Source organism: Mustela putorius, unplaced genomic scaffold, assembly GCF_011764305.1.
Source record: "Mustela putorius furo isolate JIRA1106 unplaced genomic scaffold, ASM1176430v1.1 tig00003899_pilon_pilon_pilon, whole genome shotgun sequence".
In the NCBI taxonomy this organism is placed as follows: Eukaryota; Metazoa; Chordata; class Mammalia; order Carnivora; family Mustelidae; genus Mustela; species Mustela putorius.
This window is the reverse complement of record NW_025422048.1, coordinates 1,001,108-1,022,573: the sequence shown is the minus strand read 5'-3', so window position 1 is coordinate 1,022,573 and position 21,466 is coordinate 1,001,108. Positions and strand designations below refer to the sequence as shown.

Here is a 21,466-nt window from a genome sequence, read left to right as displayed (position 1 = left end):
CCGTGCTCCAGCCCCTTTGGGGCCTCATCCCGGGCTTGGCAGTGAATATGCCCAGGCTTGCCCGGCCTGGCCAGCGCCCTGTGCAGCACAGGCCGCTCGCAGCCCACCTCCAGACCGCCTGTGCCCTACCGGGACTCCCTCTACCCACCATTTGACACCGCCTCACTCCTGCCGTGCCCGCCCTCCCGGCAGGCCCCGCGGGCCCCTCAGTACCGGCCAGTCTGAAAGCCGGCGGCAGCCGGGCCACGTCGCTGGGTTTTGTCCCGTCACTCATTGGGCACCAGCCAATCAGCGTCGCCTGCGCCAGGCTGGTGCGGGAGGTGGGCAACGCCCCGAGCGACGAGCAAGCGCAGTGGCTTCGGTGTAGCCCCCTTGCTGCGAGGGGCCACAACGGCCCCGGTGCCCAAGGACCAGTCGGAGCAGAGCACTGCCCTTAACCTTGGGCAGACCAGCGATGGACAGAGGTATGACCAGAGAGAAAGAGACACTGCTGGTGGCGGGGTGACGGCCTTAGAGGGGCAAGGGCGCGGGGCTGCGGAGGGTGGAGATGGGTGGAGAAGCAAGTTGGGTGGTGGCACAGGTGTGTGTCCCAGGCCCTCGTGCACTACCAAGTGCAAGGAAAATGATACACGACACAGCGCCCTCTTCAGCTCAGGCCTCTGGAGCAAAAGGGGTCGGGAGGGGCCTTCTCTGGGGGAGCAGCGCACCCACCGGCGCGCCGGCCCAGCTGCGGCCAAGAGACAGGTAGCTTCGCCCTCCGCGGAGCAGCCAGCCAGCCGCACTTGGGATCAGAAAAGCAGTGGCCTGGAATTTCAGAATCCTAAAAAGAACGCACGGTGATTCCCTACCCTGTGAGGAGGACGCACAGAGAGTTACAGAACCCTCAAGGGAGGGACCCAGAAGCGCACCCGGGGAAGGAAGGGCGGAGATGCACAGCCCTGGCTCTGCATTCCTGCCCTCCTGCAGCATGCTGGCGCTCCGAGGGACTGATGTCACCCCTTTGTCAGCTTCAGCTGAGGCTCACCAGAGGCCCCAGTTCCAAGCGTGGCGGTCCCACTCCTCCGACCACCGCCTTATCTCTCACAGGAGAAACACGACCTGGGAACTCCGCTGACCTTGGGATTCTGTAACCCCCACAACTAAATGTTGTTTGATTTTCGGCCCTGCCCACCCTGGCAGGCAGAGGCACTAAGGGAATTTGTATAGGGCCCTCGTGAAAGTTCTCTGGTTGTCATACGGGTGGCGTGAGCCGAGCCCAGAGGGAAGGAACCCGGACTCGAACTCGTCCTTCCTTCTCGGCGCGTTCTCAGGTGCACTCGGGGATCGTCGCGCACCCCCATCTACATGAACGTCCTCGCCACCGCAGTGGCCGCTGGGGTTCCCCGCATCGCTTGCTGCCGGGGTTGGCCCTTCATCCCGGTGAGCCGCAGGTGAGGGCCTGGCGACCCACAAGGCCCCTGCCAGCCACGGGGGCCTCACGTCCCGCTTCCCACTGGCCGGGAGGCAGCCCCGCACTGCGGCCCGAGGGCTGACCAGACCGGCCCCCACATTCCGGCCCGGCAGTCTGTCTTCCCGGACCCCTCCCCGTCCGGATCCTGCACCCGTCGGGCATGAGTCAGGCTACGGGAAACAGACAGGGTTTCCCAACAGAGGGGACCGACTGGGAGGCGTCGGTCACTCAGGGACCGGACGACTGGAGTCGCAGAGGTAATGCGGGAGGAAGCTGCCGCCCCCAGAGCAGGGGCAAAGGGGGAGAAGAGGTTGGCGTCCGGGGAGCCTAGAAGCCAGGATGGGGGCGCCTTGAAGAGCCAGAGCCTGGAGCCCTGAGGAGGGGCTGCTGCAGTTTCCCAGGGAAGGAGGAGCCCCACCACCCAGCAAGAGGGGAACCCGGGCAGGAGGTCATTTCAGAGGCTCCGGCTTCTGGGTCACTAACCCCTTCCTCAGCGGCACCCGTCTGGGGTTCAACCCATCTGTTGGGACTTTTATTTCAATGACGGTGTTTCTTCTACTTTTAAAGTTCTTTTTCAGGGACGCCTGGGTGGCTCAGTCGGTGGGGCGGCTGCCTTCGGCTGGGGTTGGGATCCCGGCGTCCTGGGATCAAGCCCCGCATTGGGCTCCAGCCCCCGCATGGGCTCCTTGCTCGGCAGGGAGCCTGCTTCTCCCTCTGCCTCCGCCGGCCGCTCTGTCTGCCTGTGCTTGCTCGCGCTCTCTCTCTGACAAATCAATCAATCAATCATCTTTTTTTTTTTTTTTTTTTTTTTTTTTTTATTAAAGAAAGGCTCTCTTTCAAATCTGCCTGGACACTTTTCTTGTTTTTATGTTTTTACTATTATTTTTTAAAGGTTGTATTGATTACTTGAGAGAGAGGGAGGGAGAGAAAGCACGAGGCCGGAGGGTCAGAGGGAAAAGCAGACTCCCCGCTGAGCCTGGAGTCCCAGTGGGGGACTCCATCCTGGTCCGGGGACTCGATCCCAGGATTCCGGGATCATGACCTGAGCCGAAGGCAGGCGCCCAACCACCTGAGCCGCCCAGACACCCCCAGAGCGCTGGTTTCAGGCGGGATCTCCGTTCCGCTCTCTCACTTCCCGAAAGCCCTTCCTCCCAGCACCCAGGAAACCCAACCCGGCAGCTCCCCGACACAGCCCCGGCCCGTCCCTGAGTCCCTGATCCCTCCTCTGTTCTCATGGGCTCTGCTTCCTCCGGGATTTCTCTTGCTTACCTGTGGGCCACCTATGCATCTCAACAGCGTTAACTAATTTTCTCATTATGGATTCCCTCGTCTTTCTCTCCAACTGGCCTGGCATCCCTGGGTGGCAGCAGCAGGGGGCCCAATGGCACCGCCCCGCCCACCCCGGCCCAGGCTCGGCTGATTGGCACCGAGCCTGTGGCCAGCTGTCCAGGACCCCGGGGATTGGACCAGCGGGTCCACCTGCCAGGCTCGGGCGAGGAGGAGTTGGCAACGGGGACTCATAAATTCTGCCCTGAGTCTCCGCACTGTCCTCACGCTTGGCAGGAGGCCTTTGTGCCCAAGACACGCAACCCAAAAAATGAGCAACTGAGACTTGAATACATTTGGTTATCTAGAAATGTGCAACGTCGGGGCGCCTGGCCAGCTCGGCTGGTAGGGCGTGTGGCTCTTGATCTCGGGCCGCCAGTCCCAGGCCCACGTTGGGTGTAGAGGTCGCTTAAAAACGAAACCTGTTTTATTTTTGTTGTTGTTGTTTGTTTGTTTGTTTGTTTGTTTTTTAAAGATTTTATTTATTTATTTATTTGACAGAGAGAGATCATAAGTAGGCAGAGAGGCAGGCAGAGAGAGAGAGAAGAGGAAGCAGGCTCCTGCTGAGCAGAGAGCCTGATGCGGGACTTGATCCCAGGACCCCGAGATCATGACCTGAGCCGAAGGCAGCGGCTTAACCCACTGAGCCACCCAGGCGCCCTGTTGTTTGTTTTTTAAAGATGTTATTTATTTATTTGTCAGAGGGAGTGAGCACAGGCAGACAGAGTGGCAGGCAGAGGCAGAGGGAGAAGCAGGCTCCCTGCCCAATGTGGGACTCGATCCCAGGACCCCGGGATCATGACCTGAGCCGAAGGCAGCCGCTCAACGAACTGAGCCACCCAGGCGTCCCAAAAATAAAACCTGTTTTTAAAAAGTGGGCAGCTTCTTGACAGCCCAAACCAACAAGCCTAGTCTTTCAAGGCCAAAGCCACGCGGAGGGAAAATATTCGCGACATCCATAGCAACGAACCGACAGCCCTAGCGGAGGAGGAGCGCGCCTCTTTGCGGGAAGCGGTCACTTTGTGTCTGGCAGTGCGTTGAGCGCCGGTAGGTCTCCATCAGGCGGTTCCACTTCCAGGTGGTTATAACCTAGAGGGAGACTGGCGCCGGTTCACAGCAGGCTGTTGCGGCGCCAAGATGCAGTGCGGAGAGCGAGCGAGGACAGGCCAGAGTCCCGGCAGCCGGGGATCCGTTCCGGAAAGCACGGTGCGTCTGTGCTCTCCGATGCCGTGCGGCCGGAGAAGGCACGTACACATTTGTCTACTGACATGGCCGGTTTTCCAAGACGTGTTGCTACGGAAAAGAAGTGGAAAAGGAAACACAGCGGAATGAACGTGTAGTGTGTAAAATCGAATAAGGACGTCGGAGATTGCAGCAGCAGAATACAGCGAGAAGAGAGAGACAATCGCTAACAATGTGGCTCAAACTAATGTCGCTTTGGAAACATTTTCAATCACGGGCTGTACAAACATGCAGGGTGGTCAGGGAAAATGGTCCAGCCGCCCTGGAAGGCGATTCCGCAGGTCCTTTCAGAGCGAAGCACCCTCCCGAAGCGCCCGGCGGGCTCAGTCGGGAGAGTGTGTGGGACTCTGCACCTCGGGATCGTGAGTCTGAGCCCCGCACTGGGTGTAGACGCTTCGGCGCCCGTCTGCACGGGACCCAGCGACCGTACCCGTGGGCACTTATGCCAAAGAGACAGAAACTTGGGATCCCACGAACACCTGTGTGCGAGTGGTCGTAGCAGGTGTGTCCGTGGAGGCCTGAAACGGGGAACAAGCCAGGTGTCCCTCGGCACGTGAACGCTTGAGCCTGACCGGTGGATCCACACGGAGGACCGGAGCCAGCGGCAGGAAGGAGGAGCTAACTGTGGATTCCTGCAGCGGCCTGCGCGGATCGCCAGGGCATTACGGCATTACGGGGGGGGGGGGGGGGGCGAGGAGGAGCCCACCGCAGGCTCCCCACCCCGGCCGCGCACCGCATGGTTCCGTGTACCTAGCAGTGTCCACATGACGGAATTCTAGACAAGAATACAACGCTGGGGACCGTAACGGGGGCCGTGGGTTGGGAGGAGAGGCGAGGAGGCTGTGCTCACGTCAGGTCAACAGGAGGGGTCCTGTCACGTGAATCTCCACGCGCGAGGCAGTCACGTGAATCTCCACGCGCGAGGAACCTGCAGAGCCAGCGCGCCTGCGCACACACATGGACGCAACTCACACGGCGCGGCTCTCAGATGGCACCAAGGCCGCTTGGCGGTGTGCGATGGCAGGAGGCGTGCAACCTGCCAACCCTCGGGGAACTGCGGCAGGCATCCTGGGGTCTCTCACGTCCCCGCGCGTCACTTCTTCAAGATACAAGCTCAGGGGCGCCTGGGGGGCTCGGAGGGCTAAGCTTCTGCCTTCGGCTCAAGTCAGGATCTCAGGGTCCTGGGATCGGGCTCTCAGCTCAGCGGGGAGCCTGCTTCTCTCTCTCTGCCTGCCTCTCTGCCTACTTGTGACTTCTCTGTCAAATAAATAAATAAAATCTTTTTTAAAAAATCAATTTATACGGTGCATGGGTGGCTCAGAGGGTTAAGCCTCTGCCTTCCGCTCGGGTCACGATCCCAGGATCGAGCCCCGCATCGGGCTCTCTGCTCAGCGGGGAGCCTGCTTCCCACCCCCCACCCCGCCCCCGCCCCTGCCTCTCTGCCTACTTGTGATCTCGGTCTGTCAAATAATTAAATAAAATCCTTTAAAAAAAAAAAAAAAGATACAAGCGCACACCAAAAGCACGCAAGCAGGGCTCCGCGTGAACAGCAGCAGGAGGACGTGCGCGGCTCTGCACAGAAAGCCCCTACCGTCCTTCCCCCGACCCCGGCCTCCCGCCCCTGGGGATGGCCGTCCAGCTGTCGGGCAGTTCCCAGGGCCCGACCGCGAGGAAGGCAGCCGTGGGAGCTGAGCCCCGCCGGGCGCGCAGGCGAACGGCCTGTATGGATTGGGCAGACGAAGTGTCCGTCAGGCCGCAGGGGCTGGGGTTCGTCGGGGACCTGGGGGGCGGGCCCCGTCAGGAGCCGAGCTTCCTCATTGGCTAAGCCAGCCGGAAAAGGGGCGGGAAGCCGGCGCCGCGCCTCCTGAGGGGCGGAGCTTCCTGTGGGCGTGCCAAGGGATGAGAGAAGACGGAGCCGGGGGGTGGCCGGGGCGGGGCCCCAACAGGCCTGGACGACGCCCAAGCCTTCTCGACACCGCCCTCCGCCCCCCCGCCCCTCCGGGTCCTGGAGGCCCCGTTTCCCGAGATCTGGGGGGGCCTACCCATTCTTCCGCGGGGAGGCGGAGGAGGAGCCTCTATGGAGTGCAGGCCCCGGGCGGCCGTGGGGCGCGGGAATGGGGAAAGCGCGGCTCCGCGGGCTTCTCTCCCGCTGCGCCCTGCAGGGCGCCCCCCGCCCAGCGCTGTCCTGAGAGTGTCTGGCCCCTAGGCCGCCACGGCCAGTGTACTGGGGACCCCAGGGTCCTAGTGAGGAGGGAGGGGGCGGGGAGAGGAGGAAGGGGGGCGACTATCCCCCGCTCCCCCCCAAACCCCGCCCCGGGATGACAGAGCGCCCTGTCACTCCGTCTCCAACCCCTCCCAGTCCTGGCCTCTGAGAGCTGCCCTGCTGTCCGCTCCTGGGCACTTCCACCCTCCCAGGGCCCAGACTGTGGTCCTGCCTCCCCCAACATCCACTCCCCCGCCCCCCCACCCCCCGCTCCTTGCGAGCCCCGCGCACTGTGTTCCAGGGCCCCTGAGCGTGTCTGTGTCAGGGACGGTTCGCTGTCAAACACAGATCCCAAGATCCCAGCACCCCACCCCACCCGCACACACAGGCCTAGTATCCAGGAAAACGTGGGCAGAGCTGGGGCCTCTACCCGAGAAGGTGGTGTTCGTCAGAGGTCTCTGTCCACTCTTCTGGGCGTGCGGACAGCAGAAAAGTAACAAAGTCTTTCCACGTCACTGGTCCGGTGTGGCCCCCCTGGGAGGGAAAGCCGCTCCAGCACACCCGTGCTCCAGGACCACCCGTGGTGGGGACCATCGGCGGTGCCTGCGGGCCTCTCACCTGGGGAGGTCAGTCAAGGTGAGCCCGGCCGACCAAGCTGGAGCTCGCGGCTTCTCTCAGAGCGAGCGGGCGCGACCAGGTGGTTCTCACGCTGGAGGGCTGCACAGGGACAATCACCCTGGGGGTTTGTTCAAACTCGGGTCACTGGGCTCCACCCCAGAGTCTCTGATCTGCCAGATCTGAGGTGGGGCCAGAGAAAGGGTGCCTCTGACAAGCTCCTGGCTGCCTCGGCTGCTGCTGCCTCTGCGGGTCTGAGACAAGCCCACCCCCCCCCACCCCGCCTCACCTCTACCCTACCCCCACCCCCACCCCCACCCCACCCACCGCCCGGCCCTCCCGGTGGTGAGAAGCCGTGCTCTGGAGGCCTGAGACTCCTAGGGGTGTGCGTGCCTGCCCTCCCTGGGGCTGGCTCCTTTGCAGGGTCCCCACGGGTCTGGCAAATGTCAGGAGGGTGCTAGCCCTCGAGGGACCAGGGACTGCCCTCGAGTGGCAGTCACCCTTTCCTGCCTAGGTGGTGTGGAGGGCACCGTCCACAGCCCAGGCACGGGAAGAGCGTCAGCTTTGTCCAGGTGCTCGGGAATTCCCAGACTGGGGCTCGTGACGTGTGGACGCGTGGGAGAGAGGAGGGGCGATGAGCCCCGGGGCTGGGAGTGGGGATGGACAGAACTCTCTGATGAGGCAGAGGAAAGACCCAAACGCTGGGCTCGGGGATGGGAAAGGAACATGGGCCCTGAGATCCAGAATGAGGGTTTGGGTGGCGGGCGGGGGAGAGGGGCGGGGGACTTGGAGACCACACGGGGGGGCTCTCCGCCCGAAAACGGCCCTGACCGTTGTCTGGTCTGTGCATGCGGTCGGCCCTCGAGCTGGTGGGAGGCCGCTGCCTCTCTTCACCCAGGGGCTCTCCCAGCTCCTCGGTGAAGCTGCCCAGACCCGCTCAATGCCCAGCACCACTGCCCGCCCACCTAGGCCGGTCTTGCTGGTTGGTGTTTGCTTGGCAACGTGGTGGCCTCTTGTCTAGTTGGAGCCGCAGGTGAAGTGCGAGGCCAGTCACTGGCCACCGTGTGTCCCCAGAAGGAGCAACCCTGGGACCCCAGCACCTGAGCGTGTCCTGGCCGTGAGACTATGTGGAGGAGCTTCTGGCTTTGGTTCTCCCGCTCGCCTCCTCCACGTCCTGCAGCCGCTGGCTCGTCAGGCTTTTCCCCCCGTGGACTGCTTCAGGCCTTGTTCATGGGACGAGCCCTGAGTCACACCTTGCTGCTGTTTTCTTTTCCCCCACCGTGTCGCTTGTCCCCTGACTTTGTAGTTTGGGGCGTGTGTTTGGTCAGGCAGACAGTTTTGGGTTTTGTGTCATCGGACTTTCCAGGCTTTTCCTTGTTTTTGTTTTTGTTTTTTTTTTAAGTCGCTTTATTTGCGAGAGGAGCACGCATGCACGCCCCTGTGGGGAGGGGCGGGGGGGGCGAGGGAGAGAGTGGATCGTCAAGCAGACCCCTCCCCGCAGGGGCTCCATCCCAGGACCCTGAGATCAGAACCTGAGCCGAAACCGAGAGTCGCCCGTGGGATGCTCAACCGACAGAGCCTCCCCAGGCGCCCCGGCTTTTCCGTCTTTGCAGGGTTGCGAACAGAACCCGCGGAAAGCCCCCAGAAAGCAAGCAGGATACGTGGCAGAGCTGCTGTGGGGCCCCCCGCAGAACCCAAGGAGCGTGCGCACTGCCCTTTGCTCGGGGTTGCTGCGGGCAACCAGCCCCGGAGGCAGTCGGGGGGCTGGGGGGGGGGCAGGAAGGGCTTTCCCATCCCAGAATCCCAGCAGCCCTGTCAGCACCCCCGCCCAGGCCCGGGAGCTGGGAGGCCCCCACCCAGGCCCCACCCAGGCAGGAGGCTGCAGACCTTCTCCGCTGGGCCCAGTGGCTCCTACTGCCCCCGCCGCCCCCAGTCCTTCCTGCCTTCCCCAGGGGCAGGGGCAGCTTGCCCTGCTTGAGGCACGTGGGGGGGGGTCACCTCTCTGCACGCAGGCGCAGTCCCTGCTCTTCTCCGCACTCCCCTCTCCTCCCCTGTGCTCCAGCCTCCACGGAGCAGCTGGCAAGCAGGTCGGGGCGGGGAGCGCGGAGAGGAGAGGGGCAGGCCCCTCTGCGGGGGTGCAGGCCCACAGGCCCCTCTTCCTCCCCGACGGACAGTGCCAGGTAGCCCCGTGTGCGTGCTGGGCTCTGCTGGCTCAGGGGGTGGCAGGTGCCAGGTGGCCTGTGGCGGGATGGGCGGTGGAGGCGCGGCGGTCGGTCGGTCTGGCCAAGGAGCTCCGGCTGTGGCCTCGGGAGCCCAAGGGCGTCTCCTTTCCCCGGAGAAGGGAGAAGCGCCCGCCCCATCCTTCCTGGCCGGGACTCAGAGATGACTTCCCGGTGACGACAGGCTCGGACTCGCTCGGGTAGCTCCAAATTTGTCACACAGGTTCTGGGGGCGGCGCTCTGCCCGTTGGCTGTCGCCGCTGGCCGGTGCCGGGGAGGGCCCTTGGTGGCAGCTCCTGGCACCGTCTCGGGCCGCCCTGTGCTTTTTGGACCCGGGGACAGTGGGTCTCGGGGGAGCCTGGCTCTGTGTCTCCCCGGAGCAGAAGCCGAGAGACTGGGGCGTGGCCTGCCGGGCCTTGGCTCGGCGGGGACTGTGGGGTCGTGGGGTCGTGGTTCCTGGGGCCATCCCTCCGCCGGGGTGTTGGGGCCGTGTGGTCCTGGAGATGGCTCCCCTGGAGACACGCAGACCCGGGGGAGCCCCACACTCCCGGCGACACGTGAGCAGTGCCTTCACCAGTCCCCTGGCCTGCGCCTGAGCTGAGCCACCCTCCTGTCCCTCGGCCCTGGGCAGGAGGAACAACCAGGAGGGCCCGGCTTCCCTGTAGCCTTCCCTCTGGGGCCCCGCGCCCAGGAGGGCTCCCGAGGGCCCCACGGGTGCAGGGGCTCCTCCTAGTGGCCGCTCGGCAGGTGGGCGCCCTCGCTGGCCGCGGATCCTGTCCCTGCCCACCTGCCCCCGCCCCAGCTTCGCTGCCCAAACCAGGCCCTCACCCTCTCTGACCGGCCTGTCCTCAGCAGATGTGCCCACCCGAGGACAGCCCCCAACCCCACCCACTGTGCCGTGCTTTCCTCAGCCCTCCTGCCCTGCCCGTGGCCTCAGGCAGGGCCGGCTCGGGGACCCCTGGGAAGACAGCCCCCCGCCCCCGAGGGGTGGAGGTGGCCAAGCCAGTCCCTGAGCAGCGGGACAGCGGGATGGCCTGCCCCCCCCCCGCCCCCGCTGGGTAGTGCCGTCCCCTGGATGTCCTACCTTCCCTGGGAGGAGGGGACCCGGCTCTCTGCGGGGAGCCTGTCTGAGGTTGGGATGGATGGGCCTGCGGGAGTGGGAGCAGGAGCCGGAGGAGGCCCGTCCAGAGCTGCAGAGTGCTGCTCGCACCTGGGGTCCCTGTGGTGGCACCTGTCACCCTGCGTGCTCGCGGACCCTGTCTTAGCGGCCACCCCATCCTCCTTCCTCTGGCTCCGTCGGGATCCTGGGGCTGGGAGCTGCCCTGAAGCACCTTGGCCCTATGTCCTGGAGGGAGGTGAGGCCCCCCCATGCCGGGTAGCCCCCTCGGGAACCCCACAGTTCCCCAGACTAACGTTGCCCTTGTTGAAGTGCTGGGACTCCCTTCCTGTGTCGCTGAGTGGCAGCCCACCCACCCTGAAGGGCCAGTGCTCCCCTTTGCTCCCCCCCAGTCCCCTTCCAGCCTCCTGTTGGGCGGGGCGGGGCAGCGACAGGCCACAGTGAGGGTCAGGAGCAGAGGTGAGGCTGGGCCAGGTGTGGAGGCTGGCTGGGGGGGGGGCGGCGGGGGGGAACACCCGCGGGGATGCTCAGGGGACACGCAGGGGACAGGACCTGCAGGGCAGGGGGCTGCTCCAGACTAGGGTGACCAGCGGTCCCCTCCCTAGAGTTAGCGGGGGAGATGGGGCCAGCCTGGGGAGGGCGTGCGGCCGGGACCGCTCTTCTGCTCCCAGCGCCTGTTGGCAAACAGGCGTGGGGCCTGGGGGGCCCGAGGCTGCACCAACCCCTGCGGTTCTCGGCGGGTCCCCGGGCCTTCACAACCTGGGTGGGAGCCCGGCCGAGGGCCTGGACCTTGCACCTCTCCCTGTCTCCTCCTAGCATCCGGGCTGGAGGGCAGGGCGCTGGCGGCGGGGGTCCGGGGTGTCCTCCGGGAGTTTTCTCTGTCCCAGGCCCGTTTGCCCCCAGCAGGAGGGAGTCCTGGGACTCCTTTTCCTGCTGTCCTACCCTGGGGCCTGTCCTACCCTGGGGCCCTTTGCAGGGATGGCGTCCCAGTCTTGCTACCCTCCCGCCCCCTCCCCGCCCGTGCCCCCTCCCGCGCGGGGCTCAGGCTCAGGCCTCGTCTGGCCTGTAGTCTCTGTCCGGCACTGACCCCAAGGGCTTGTGCTCCCCCAGGCTGGCATCCTCTGCCCTTGCTGCCCGACGTGTGTCCCAGCTGCCTGGGCACGATGTGGTGTCTGGGGACGGACAGGGGCTCCTGGTTGGGTTGGCTCGGCTCGGCAATGGAGCTGTGCTTCCGTGGGGGCCCTGGCCAGCGTGCCCGGTAGAAGTGGCGCGGCCGGACTTTATTCACCTGTGTCCCGCGGGCCTCCAGTGGGACGGCCTCTCTCGGGGACCGGCCACTGGGAGCCTAGGGTAGCAGACCAGACCCAGGTTCAGGAACAGTGTGGACCCAGTGGCTCTCTCCCCTGTCCTTAAGGCCTTCCGCAGCCCCAGGCCGTGTACCTCTGGAGTTTTTGCAGGCTCCCTGCTTGGTGCCAGGCCTCAGCGGCCCTGACTTATTTTCTCTAGCTCCCGCTGCTCGATCCTGTGCAGCAAGGGTTCAAGGCAGGTACACCACTGGGCCTGCCCTGTAGGGACCTCCTCTTCCTCTGGGAACAGCAGGGGCCACAGCTGGAGAGCACAGCTGCCAGCTCTACCCTTCGAAGAGTCTGTGGGGCACTTGTCTCAGCCTCCTTGTCCTGGGTGGTGCCACTCTGGCAGCTCAAGCCTGCACACCTGGTGCCCCACCTTGGGCTGCTGGGGCCTCTGCCCACGGATCCACTGTCCCATGAACCAAGGACAGGTATTGCCCCCCTGCTGTGCCCCTGGGCCCCTCAGAACCCTTGGTGGGGACCGAGGTGAAGGAGGTTGCCCTGAGCCCTTGAGAGTATGAGAACTGGACTGCCGCTGTCCTGGTGGGGCAACTCCAGAGCCCTGGGTTGCTCTGGGGAAGGGGGCCGTGGGAGCTTTCAGACAGCGAGTCCCAGTGTCATGGAAAGCACTAAGTGGAGACCTTGATGCCTGGCTATTCACTGCTTTTGGATCGGGGCACATGGACACAAATGGAGGTTGTTGTCCTTGGGGAATAAATGAATGGAAAGGGGGAGACTGTGTCACATGGGTGGGACTATTCCCTGTGTTCTTTCGTGCCAGAAACCACAGTGGTGCCAAGTACGCCTCGCTCCCCCTTTCCTGCAACAGACAGAGGCGTGTAGAGGGCTGTCCCAGCCACAAGGCACCATCTCTCTCCCTTTGGGACGCCCCGAGCTCAGCTCCCTTTCCTCACGCTCTGTCCCAGCTACTCCAGACCGTCATGTCAACCTTGCCCTTGGGTCCAGGAGGCTCCGCTTGCCTTTCCGCCCAGATCCATGGCCTGCCCAGTTACGGAGTGCGGGGCAGTTGCGTTCCCAGGCAGGGTTAGTCCCTCCTCTCCACACACTTGACTTGGGACTAGCTGGTGAAAGGAGCTGCGTCACCGTGCCTCTCTGAGCTCCTGGTGCACTGGTGACCTGACGCAAGCCCATGGAGCTGACCGTCAGGCCCCTCTGTCATCGGTGAGGAAGCATGTTGTGTCCATGCCCACTGCCCACGACAGAACATTCAGGTCTCTGCCTGCGGCCTGGCATGGCTCGGAGCAGCAGTAGGGAGCCTGAGGAAGTTCAAGCCGAAGGGGACCGCGCCCTGGGGAAGGAGCCGGGCAGGGCGGGAGTGACTTGCAGCAAGCAAGGGAGGCTGAAACTGTGGGGATAGGGAGAAAATTAGAAGCAATTCATTTCTTTCATTTTTTTTCTGTGTATTCTAAACGCAGGCATTACTCTTAGGAAAACACACACACACAAGGGCAAAAGACTAGTGTGCAAGAAAAAGAAAGAAATGACCATGTGCCAGGGCTAGATGGGGTTCCAGTTCCATCCTTGCCCCAAGCTCACCGTGTAGCCATAAACAGGAGCCCACACGTGCTGTGCCAGCGAGGCTGGCTGTGGCCAAGTCCTACTGCCTGAACAAGGAGCTGGTGAAAGGCAAGGAAGTGATATCAGGGCCCCACCTGTCGGGGAAGGCCTTGTGGAGCCTCTGCTTCCCATCTGAGTGCTGGGAGTGGGGTCCAGCTTCTCTGCTTTCCCACCCTCTGCTGGCAGGACTGAGCCAGTATGTGTGGCCTCACGTGGCATGCTACCCTGGGTTTCCTTAGCACTCACTTTTAAAAAATGTACATAGACTTTTCAGGTTATGAAATACTCCCTCCCCGACAGAAGACCTGGAGATAAGCAATAATACTGCCAGGTGAGGGCCTGGATTAGACCCAGAAGCAGTGCAGCATTTCTCCCACGGCATTAAACAAGCAGCTTTCCAGGAGAAACCCACTGGCTACACGCCTTATTTCCTTCCCAGCCCCCCCACCTGTGGACACCGATAGGCAGGTTATCTGCTGTTCCCCATTAAAACAGCCATAGTCAGGGATGCCTGGGTGGCTCAGTGGGTTAAAGCCTCTGCCAGGGTCCTGGGATTGAGTCCCACATCGGGCTCTCTGCTCAGCGGGGAGCCTATTTCCTCCTCCCTCTCTCTGCCTGCCTCTCTGCCTGCTTGTGATCTCTGTCTGTCCTCTGTCTGTCAAATAAATAAAATCTTAAAAAAACAAAAAACAAAACCAGCCGTAGCCAGCATTGTGCATACAGTCTTGCCTGATTCCCAAGTGGGCTCTCCACATCCCGTGGAGACACAGTTCTTTGCCTAAGTAGTTACAGCAGCTTTGGATGCCAAGTGAGGGAGTGAACCCTACAAGCAAAGCACAAACATGTCCGTGGATAACATGTGATCCCTACCCCAAACCCAAAGGAAAAAGGGAGAACCAACAAAGCCAGATGTTGATCCTGGAGACCCCAAGGCCTGGAGGCCCCCAGTCCAGGGAGCCTGATCCCTATCCAGCAGAAAGAGCCCACACATTAAAAATAAATGGTCTTTTTATTGTGTGTCCACGAAAACAAAGTCAGGGTGGCCTTGATTAATCCCCCCAACAAGGTGACAACAGACAAGAGGCATGCAATGACAACAACCATGTTCTCCTCTCCAGGAGAAGGGTCTCGCCCTCCTAGGCCCTAAGGGTCAGAGGCAAGCAGGACCAAGAGACTCCAGAGGAAAGCCTGCCCGGGCCCACCATGCCACGGAGGGCCTGGGCATGCTGCCTCCCTGGAAGAACAAGGCAGGGGGAGCAAGTACTGACCTGGGCCAAGCCCAGCACTCCCAAGCTAGAACACACAGAAAAGCCCCACCCCCTCCCCCAGCAAACACGACTAAGGCAGTCAGCCAGGACTTCTGAGAACAGCTGGCCATGAAGCCAGACCCTCAGGGCTCCGTCCAGAAGGGGTTGCCATCCTCGGCCTGTATGGAGTAGTAAACAAAGAGCAGGAAGGCAGCAAAAACCAAGAACAGGAGCAGCTGGCCCCAGAGCGGGACCTGGCGGTCCTGGCCCAGACCAGCCCCTGGAGCCTGCTTTTCTGGCCGGATCGCACGACGGGTGAGCCATGAGGTGGGGGAGGATGAAGATGAGGATATGGGAGAGGTGGAAGAGGACGTGGGGTAATAGGACAGGCCCAGGGAGCTTCTGGAGACGCTGGAAACAGGGCGGTAGTGCACGATGTTGTGGTAGGCGCTGTCCCGGCCATACGCAGGGCGTTCCCTTAGGCAAAGAGGAGAGCAGATGAGCCAGGAGGCCCTGGGCCCAGAATAAGCCCCGGTGCCTGGCCCTCCCTGCTACTCACCTATCCTTGCTTTCCTCTTCAGAAGAGAAAAAACTGTCATCGCGCACCTACAGATAAGAATCAGGGAGAGGGCACTGGCCGGCAGGGTCAGTGTGGCCTGTCCTATCCCTCAGTCCGAACTTCCCCATCCGCCTTATTCCGACCATCGCTTAGAGGCCCAGGCCACGTTCCCTCCAAAACTCCTCTCAGTTCACAGCCTCATGTCTGTAGAGCTTTGTCACTTGCTCAATGACTGTCCTCGCTGCCTGCACCTTGCTTTGTGCCCCAGGATTCTCAGAAAGCTCTCAAACCTCCATCCCAGATCAGGATGCAAGGCACATCCCACATGTTCCAGCCTTAAGAGCCCCGACAGCCCCTTGGAGGAGAGCCGTGACTGGGAAGTGTCTGCTCACCCCACTTCTCTGGAGGCACAGGACCTACCATTTGCACCTAGTGGCCCCCTTGTCTTGTCCAAACCCAGCTGTGAGCCCCATGGGTTGTACCTGACTCCTCTACAGTCAGCTCACCTGGTGATGAAAGGTGTCTGTATCTGCAAGTGAACTGGAGGGCTGGCGGAATCCCTTGGAGGTGCCCACAGGCTCAGGCTCCCCGTATGTCCTGGTGGTCAAGTAACTCTCCTCGTAGTAGTCATCACCATAGCCTTAGGGAGCAAAGGGGACAGCAGTGCTCCCACTTGGCCCAACGGCCCTAATCTGAATCCCATTTGGGGGCCTGCAGCACGGTTTCTCCCTTGTAGGGTTGCTGAGGATGATGGGGATTGAGATCTCAGATTCTCCCTGACACCAGGGTCCCTGAGGCAGTGGAATAAAGGTGGCAGGGTGTGCCCACCCCACCCCAGCTCACTCTTACCCTTGCTCTGGTAAAGTAAGGCGTCTTCCTTCTTAGGCAGATCGTACATATCCGAGTCGACGGACGCTGAATCTAAGTCTGAATGGGGTGGGGGGAGGACCATTTGCCCCCATGGCTACCCTCCCTTTTCCCCGTGCCCTCCCAGTCAGCGCCCCGGCCACACCCTCCAGACCCCGTCCTCCCCGTCGCCCAAACCCTGTCCCCGTGGGCGGCCAGGTGGAGCGCTGGGGCGGGGGCCTCACCCGAGAACCGATAGGAGAAAGAGGATGCGGACGAGTTCGGGGGCGAGAGCCTCCGCCTCTGGGTCTCATACTCGAAGATCTTCTTTTCGTAGAGCTTGCGAGTGGAACCTGGCCAGACACGGGACGCGAGGCGGTCAGGGCCGCAGGCCGCGAACCCAGGGGTAGCGCGGGGAGGGGGCCCGCCCGCCGCCGCGTACCCACGACAGGCCCGTGCGGGATGTTGTACTGGCGCAGCACGGCGGCCAGCTCGGCGTCCGACAGCACCGCGTAGTCGTCCATGGCGGGCGGCGGGGGCCTGGGGGTGGCCCGGGCCTGGCGACACGAGCCGAGCTCACGGCTACCTCAGAGCGCGGCGAGGGCAGCGCGAGCGGCTCGGGAGCGGCAGCACTCGCGTCACGCCTGCGTCACGCTCGCGTCACGGCCGCGGACCCTGCGGCCTGCGCGCGCGGCGCGGGGCGGGGCCAGGCCTCGAGGAACCGTCGCGGCAACCGGGCCAGTCGCGGGAGCAGGCGGGGCGGGCCTGAGAAAGCCCACGCGTCACAGACGGGCGGAACGAGCCCGGGGCATAGAGAGGGGCAGGGCGAGCGCGGAAGGCAAAACTGCGCAGGCCCGACGGGCGGTGGAGCGGGCGGGGCACCGCCCGCGGGAAGGGGGCGGGGTCGGGGGCCCGAGAGACGTCACCTGCTGGCGCGTTTGGGCGGGGCTTGAGGGAGTAGCGCGGCCTGCGTGGGAGGGGACAGAGCGTGGGCTCGCCGGGGCGTAGGAACGGGGCGGGGTCAGCGACCGAGGCGTCACCGACTGGCGCGTCCCGGTCGGAAGACAGATGCTGGGGGCCCTAAGCAACTCGAACCGGCAGAAACCGGTCAGGACAGGAAAGCGGCGCAGGACTGACGCGCTGGGCGTGGCTCGCGCTCCCTGACTCACGAGGGCTCCACCTCGTCCCCGCAGCCCCCGCAGCCCCCGCCCCCTCCCCGCCCCGGACTCACGCGCCTGGGCTTCCCCCGGCCGCACCCTGGGCGGCCGACCCGGACACAGCCCGAAAGGGCCCGGTCCCAAGAGCGGGCTCGTGGAGAGGCGTGGGTCCCAGGCCAGGCGCCGCTGCGAGCGCTTTGCGCGCGTGCCCCACGCCGGGGAAGCGGCCGCCTCAGACCCTGGTGCCAGGCCTGCCTTCCCGCTCGACGCGGCCCTGGCCTGCGCACCTGCGCCTGGCCGGTCCCCACCACCTCCCTCCCTCCTCTCTCCGTCCCGTCCCGGAGGAAATGGGGCACTGGGCCAGAAGGCCGCCGGCTCTCCAGGAGCAAGCGGCCTTGCAAGGGACTGCGCGTGCCAGTAGGCACTGGCCCAGGGCCGAGGGAGGCGTGCAGATGGCGAGTGTACGCCTCACCCACCGTGCCATCCACCTGGGACGCTGGGGGTTTCCTCTCCGGTTGGAATGGGAGTGGGCCCCCAATGGCCCCAGGAGGAAGCCTGGCAGGGGGCGGGGGACAGGAGGAGCCTTCCAGACCCAGAGGGCCGGCCCAGGAGGTCCAGTAAGGCTCAGCAGGCCCTGAGTACTTGGGTCTCGGTGGGCTTCAGGACCCGTGGCACTGCAGAGGGGGCCCCCAAGGACAGGGTCGAGGGTACCGGTGTGGGGTGAGCCATGGGAAGGTTGCCAAGGCCTGCTGAAGGGCCCAGACTATCATAAGGAATTCGTGAGGGCCTTGGACAGGAAAGAGCTGTTTCTGGGGGAGATTGGAAAGGAGGTGACATTCATATTCTAAATGAAGTGACTCATGGAGTGTGGGTCCAGCTGAAACGACCCTCCTTGGGCAGGCCCAGAACTGGGAGCATAAGGAGAGGAGGTGCTCTCTCTGATACCAGATGACAGTTGGTGACAGGGAGAAGAGAGGAGAGGTCTCTGGTCCAACCCAGTCTGGTTGGTCCAGCTGGTGAGGGTCACAGACAAGTTATCTGTGGGTCATGGGGTGGAGAAGAGGTAGCCACACAGGGGGTGGTGAGATGTGAACTTGATGTGATTGCAAAGACCCTCAGAAGAGTTATGGCTGGCCAGGCTCTAGACTCTAGGGGAAGTGGGCTCTGTCTCCCTAAATAGGAGGAGGTGTGTGAGTCTCCAGCCAACTGCGTGGTGGAGAAAGGGGGACAGCTCCAGCCAGGGTGGGGGCTGCTGCTTCTCTTTCAGAACAGAGAAGGACATGGCATTTGGGCTCTGGGCGCTTAGAGGCGGTCTCATGGAATTTGGAGTTTTGGCAAAATCAGATTCCCCAGCACCTCTCCAAGCCTTCTTCTGCAGTGCTGGCCCCTGTCCCAGAGGCTCAGTCCTCCCCCATACCACCCCTCCCCATAGGGATCCAAGCCGTTTCCTTATGAGGTCAAGGAATTCTAGGTCTGCCTTCTCCCCAAGGAACACCCCCTCCTCCGGCACCTGCCTCAGCACTCTGCCTTTTAGGCCCCACCCATTGCCCCACTATGGGGGTCCTACCAAGGATGGCACCAGGACACTGAGCTGTGATGGTCCCCTGTGCCCACCCCGTGGACATCTGTAGCCCAAGCCAAGCCCGCAGCAGTACAGATCTGTTCCAGACCCCCCAAAACCAGGCACACCCTAGGCTGTGGGAGCTAAGAGGCACTCTGTGCCAGCCACCCCCATTACATAGAGGAGGAATTGGGGGCTTAGAGAGGGAGACTTGCTAAGGACCTCTAGGGCAGCAATTCAATCACAGACATTCCCACAGCTAGATTTTAGGTCTCAGGGCAATGTGGCCCATTGGGGTTTCTGAGTCCTCAGGGGCTGTTGGGGGATATCTTTGGCCTTCAGCAGAGTCTTTCTGGGAAGGTTGTGCATAGGTAAATAGGAGGAATTTTTCTGGAACCGCAGCCAGGGTGAGAAGGACAAGGAAGCCACTATTCCAAGTCAAGAATAAGACGACAGTTTCTCAGGGCACCTGGGTGGCTCAGTCAGTTAAGTGTCTGGCGTTGGCTCAGGTCATGGTCCCAGAGTCCTGGGATGGACCCCCAAGTTGGGCTCCCTGCTCAGTGGGGAGTCTGCTTCTCCCTTTCCCTCTGCCCCTCTCCCTGTTCGTGTGCTCACTCTCTCAAATAAGTAAATAAAATCTTAAGAGGAGGACGGTTTCGCTCTTAAGGATGTGATGGGAACGGCTTCTCAGCAGTGCGTCGTGTAACCTGCAGTCCCAGAGGATTGGAAGTTATAAGGAAAGATATCGACATGAATACATTTCTCAGCATCCACGTCCAAGGAGAAGATTGTTCACTGAACTATTAACATTTTCTTTAAGATCAGAATGTTCTTAATACTGGGGCGCCTGGGTGGCTCAGTGGGTTAAGCTGCTGCCTTCGGCTCAGGTCATGATCTCGGGGTCCTGGGATCGAGTCCTGCATCGGGCTCTCTGCTCAGCGGGGAGCCTGCTTCCTCCTCTCTCTCTGCCTGCCTCTCTGTCTACGGTGATCTCTCTCTGTCAAATAAATAAAATCTTAAAAAAAAAAGAATGTTCTTAATGCTTTAGTTTGAAAAAACTTAACTTTTCGGCACATCTTGGTGGCTCATGGACTCTTGATTTTGGCTCCGGTCATGTGCAGGGTTGTGGGATTGAGGCTTTAATTGGGCTCCATGCTCAATGGGGAGTCTGCTTGAAGATTCTCCCTCTCCCTCTGGCCGCTGGCCACCCCCTCCCCCAGTCATGCTCTCTCTCAAATAAAAAATAAATCTTAAAAAAAAAAAAACAAAAAACTTTACAGGCACCTGGGCGACTCAATTGGATAAGTGTCTGCCTTCAGCTCAGGTCATGATTCTGGGGTCCTGGGATCGAGCCCCACATCAGGCTCCCTGCTGAGCAGGGAGCCTGCTTCTCCCTCTGCTTCTGTCCCTCCCCCCACTCATGTGCATGCGTGTGCTCGTGTGCATTCTCTCTCTCTCAAATAGAATCTTTAAAAGTAAATTTAGAAATGTTTAAAAACTTAACTTTTCAAGAATGTTAAAGATCCTTTGGGTTTACCTGGTGATATTCAAGTGCTTTGAAACATTGCTCAGGGAGTAACAAAAGCCACAAGATCATGACTATTGCGAAAATTAATATGTGGAAAATTGTCAGAACCAATGTAAAACAGTGAATGGTTAGCCAACTGAAAGTCTCTTAGAGAATGCCTTGTGTCCTAGTTCTAGAACACATTGGTTCATTTTGGTACTACTAGCATGGCCAGGTGGAGATTCAGCTTGTCCTGGTGGCAAGAATGGAGCTGATTTTGGTGGTTTTCTAGAACCTTCAACACAAGGAGAAAAGGTCTGTTATTTAGTTTGATCTTCAGAGAACAGTGGATGCTGCACAGACCTTTGCTTCCCCTAAGCCCGGAAGAAGTAGAGACCAAGAGCTGCCTGTCTTTCTGGGTTGTGTATAGAGGGGAAACGGGGAGGTAGTGGGAAAATGATTCAGATGGAGGTGGGGCTCCCAGGATCCAGCCATGTGGCCGTCGTCTCCTTCGCGACTCCCACCCATGGCAATGGCTCCCATTGTACTGTCTGTGGTAGGGTGGCTTTCCGTCCTTGAAGGACAGCTTCGGCCACGAGCTCTAGCTCTGCTTCCTCCTGGGCCTGAATGCATGCTGCCTGTCTGTGTTCCTCTGTCAAGTGACAAGAAGCCACTGCCCTCCCCAGCAACGTGTGTGTGCGTGCGTGTGTGTGTGTGTGTGTGTGGCGGGGGGAGTCCCACCAGAGGGAGCAGCAAGAGACCCCTCCATTGGTTGGCGATCCCACTGTGGGTCAAGATGGAAAGGTCATTGCCAGTAGAACTTGCAAAGGCAACAGTGAATGCAAGGCCTGGAGGATGGTCGTCCGCTTCCCTCCACTGTAGATGGCCTGATTCATACAGCTGGTAGGATGGACATCTTCCTCCCTCCCTCCCTCTTTTCTTTTCCTCTTGTCCTTTTTATTTTTTGCAGATTTATTTATTTGAGAGAGAGAGAGAGAGAGAGCGTGGGCACCTGTAGGGGTGGGGCGGGGAGAGAGAATCCCAAGCAGACTCCCCGCTGAACACAGAGCCCGACGCAGGGCTGGATCCCAGGACCCTGAAATCATGACCTGAGCCAAATGGTCCATTGATCAACGGACAGCTACTCTGGCACCCCTCTTTTTCTCTTTTAATGAAGTAGAATAAATTTTATTTTTAGATCTTATTTCTTGATTTGAGAGAGAGAGAGAGAGAGCGCACAGCGGGAGAGGGAGAAGCAGGCTCCTCTCTGAGCAAGGAGTCCGTGGGGCTGGATCCCAGGATCCTGAGATCATGCCTTGAACCGAAGGCAGACGCTTAAGTCCCTGAGCTGCCCAGGTGCCCTAGTGAAACAGAGTAGAATAAAAAAAAATATCGGAGTGCTTTTTGGGTAGTAAGAAAAAGTTGCATTTTGTAAAATGTTTCTTTCTGCTATTTGTGTGGATCTATGCGTGCCTGCACCAGCGTTCTCC

General features: G+C 61.3%; 2 protein-coding genes across 7 annotated transcripts in view; both read right to left on the bottom strand.

Annotated features, from left to right (window-relative positions):
• TEX28 (testis expressed 28) overlaps window positions 1-272 on the bottom strand; it is a 45,541-nt gene extending 45,269 nt beyond the window's left edge. For 3 of the 6 annotated variants that reach the window (XR_001177528.2, XR_001177527.2, XR_001177526.2), the window contains exon 1: window positions 149-269. The gene's annotated coding sequence lies outside the window, so the exon portion shown is untranslated. Of the gene's footprint in view, window positions 1-148 lie in introns of all 6 variants that reach the window. The other 3 variants (XR_001177530.2, XR_001177529.2, XM_045068131.1) reach the window with 3 other exon arrangements.
• A 13,817-nt stretch (window positions 273-14,089) lies between these two features.
• On the bottom strand, window positions 14,090-16,416 carry EMD (emerin). Its single transcript, XM_004780712.3, has 6 exons — window positions 16,194-16,416; window positions 15,997-16,104; window positions 15,755-15,832; window positions 15,412-15,545; window positions 14,906-14,952; window positions 14,090-14,823 (listed from the first exon to the last, which is right to left on the bottom strand). Exons 1-6 carry the CDS (start codon window positions 16,273-16,275, stop codon window positions 14,490-14,492), a joined length of 783 nt encoding a protein of 260 aa, XP_004780769.1. The 5' UTR covers window positions 16,276-16,416; the 3' UTR covers window positions 14,090-14,489.
• Between the last annotated feature and the right edge of the window lie 5,050 nt (window positions 16,417-21,466).

Bases quoted from the DNA above. Each gene is read 5' to 3' on its own strand.
- EMD (XM_004780712.3), bottom strand. From the start codon at position 16,275: ATGGACGACTACGCGGTGCTGTCGGACGCCGAGCTGGCCGCCGTGCTG. The intron at 16,105-16,193 runs GTACGCGGCGGC...GTGTCTGGCCAG, and splicing joins CCCGCACGGGCCTGTCGTGG to GTTCCACTCGCAAGCTCTAC. The intron at 15,833-15,996 runs GTGAGGCCCCCG...CACCCCATTCAG, and splicing joins TTTCTCCTATCGGTTCTCGG to ACTTAGATTCAGCGTCCGTC.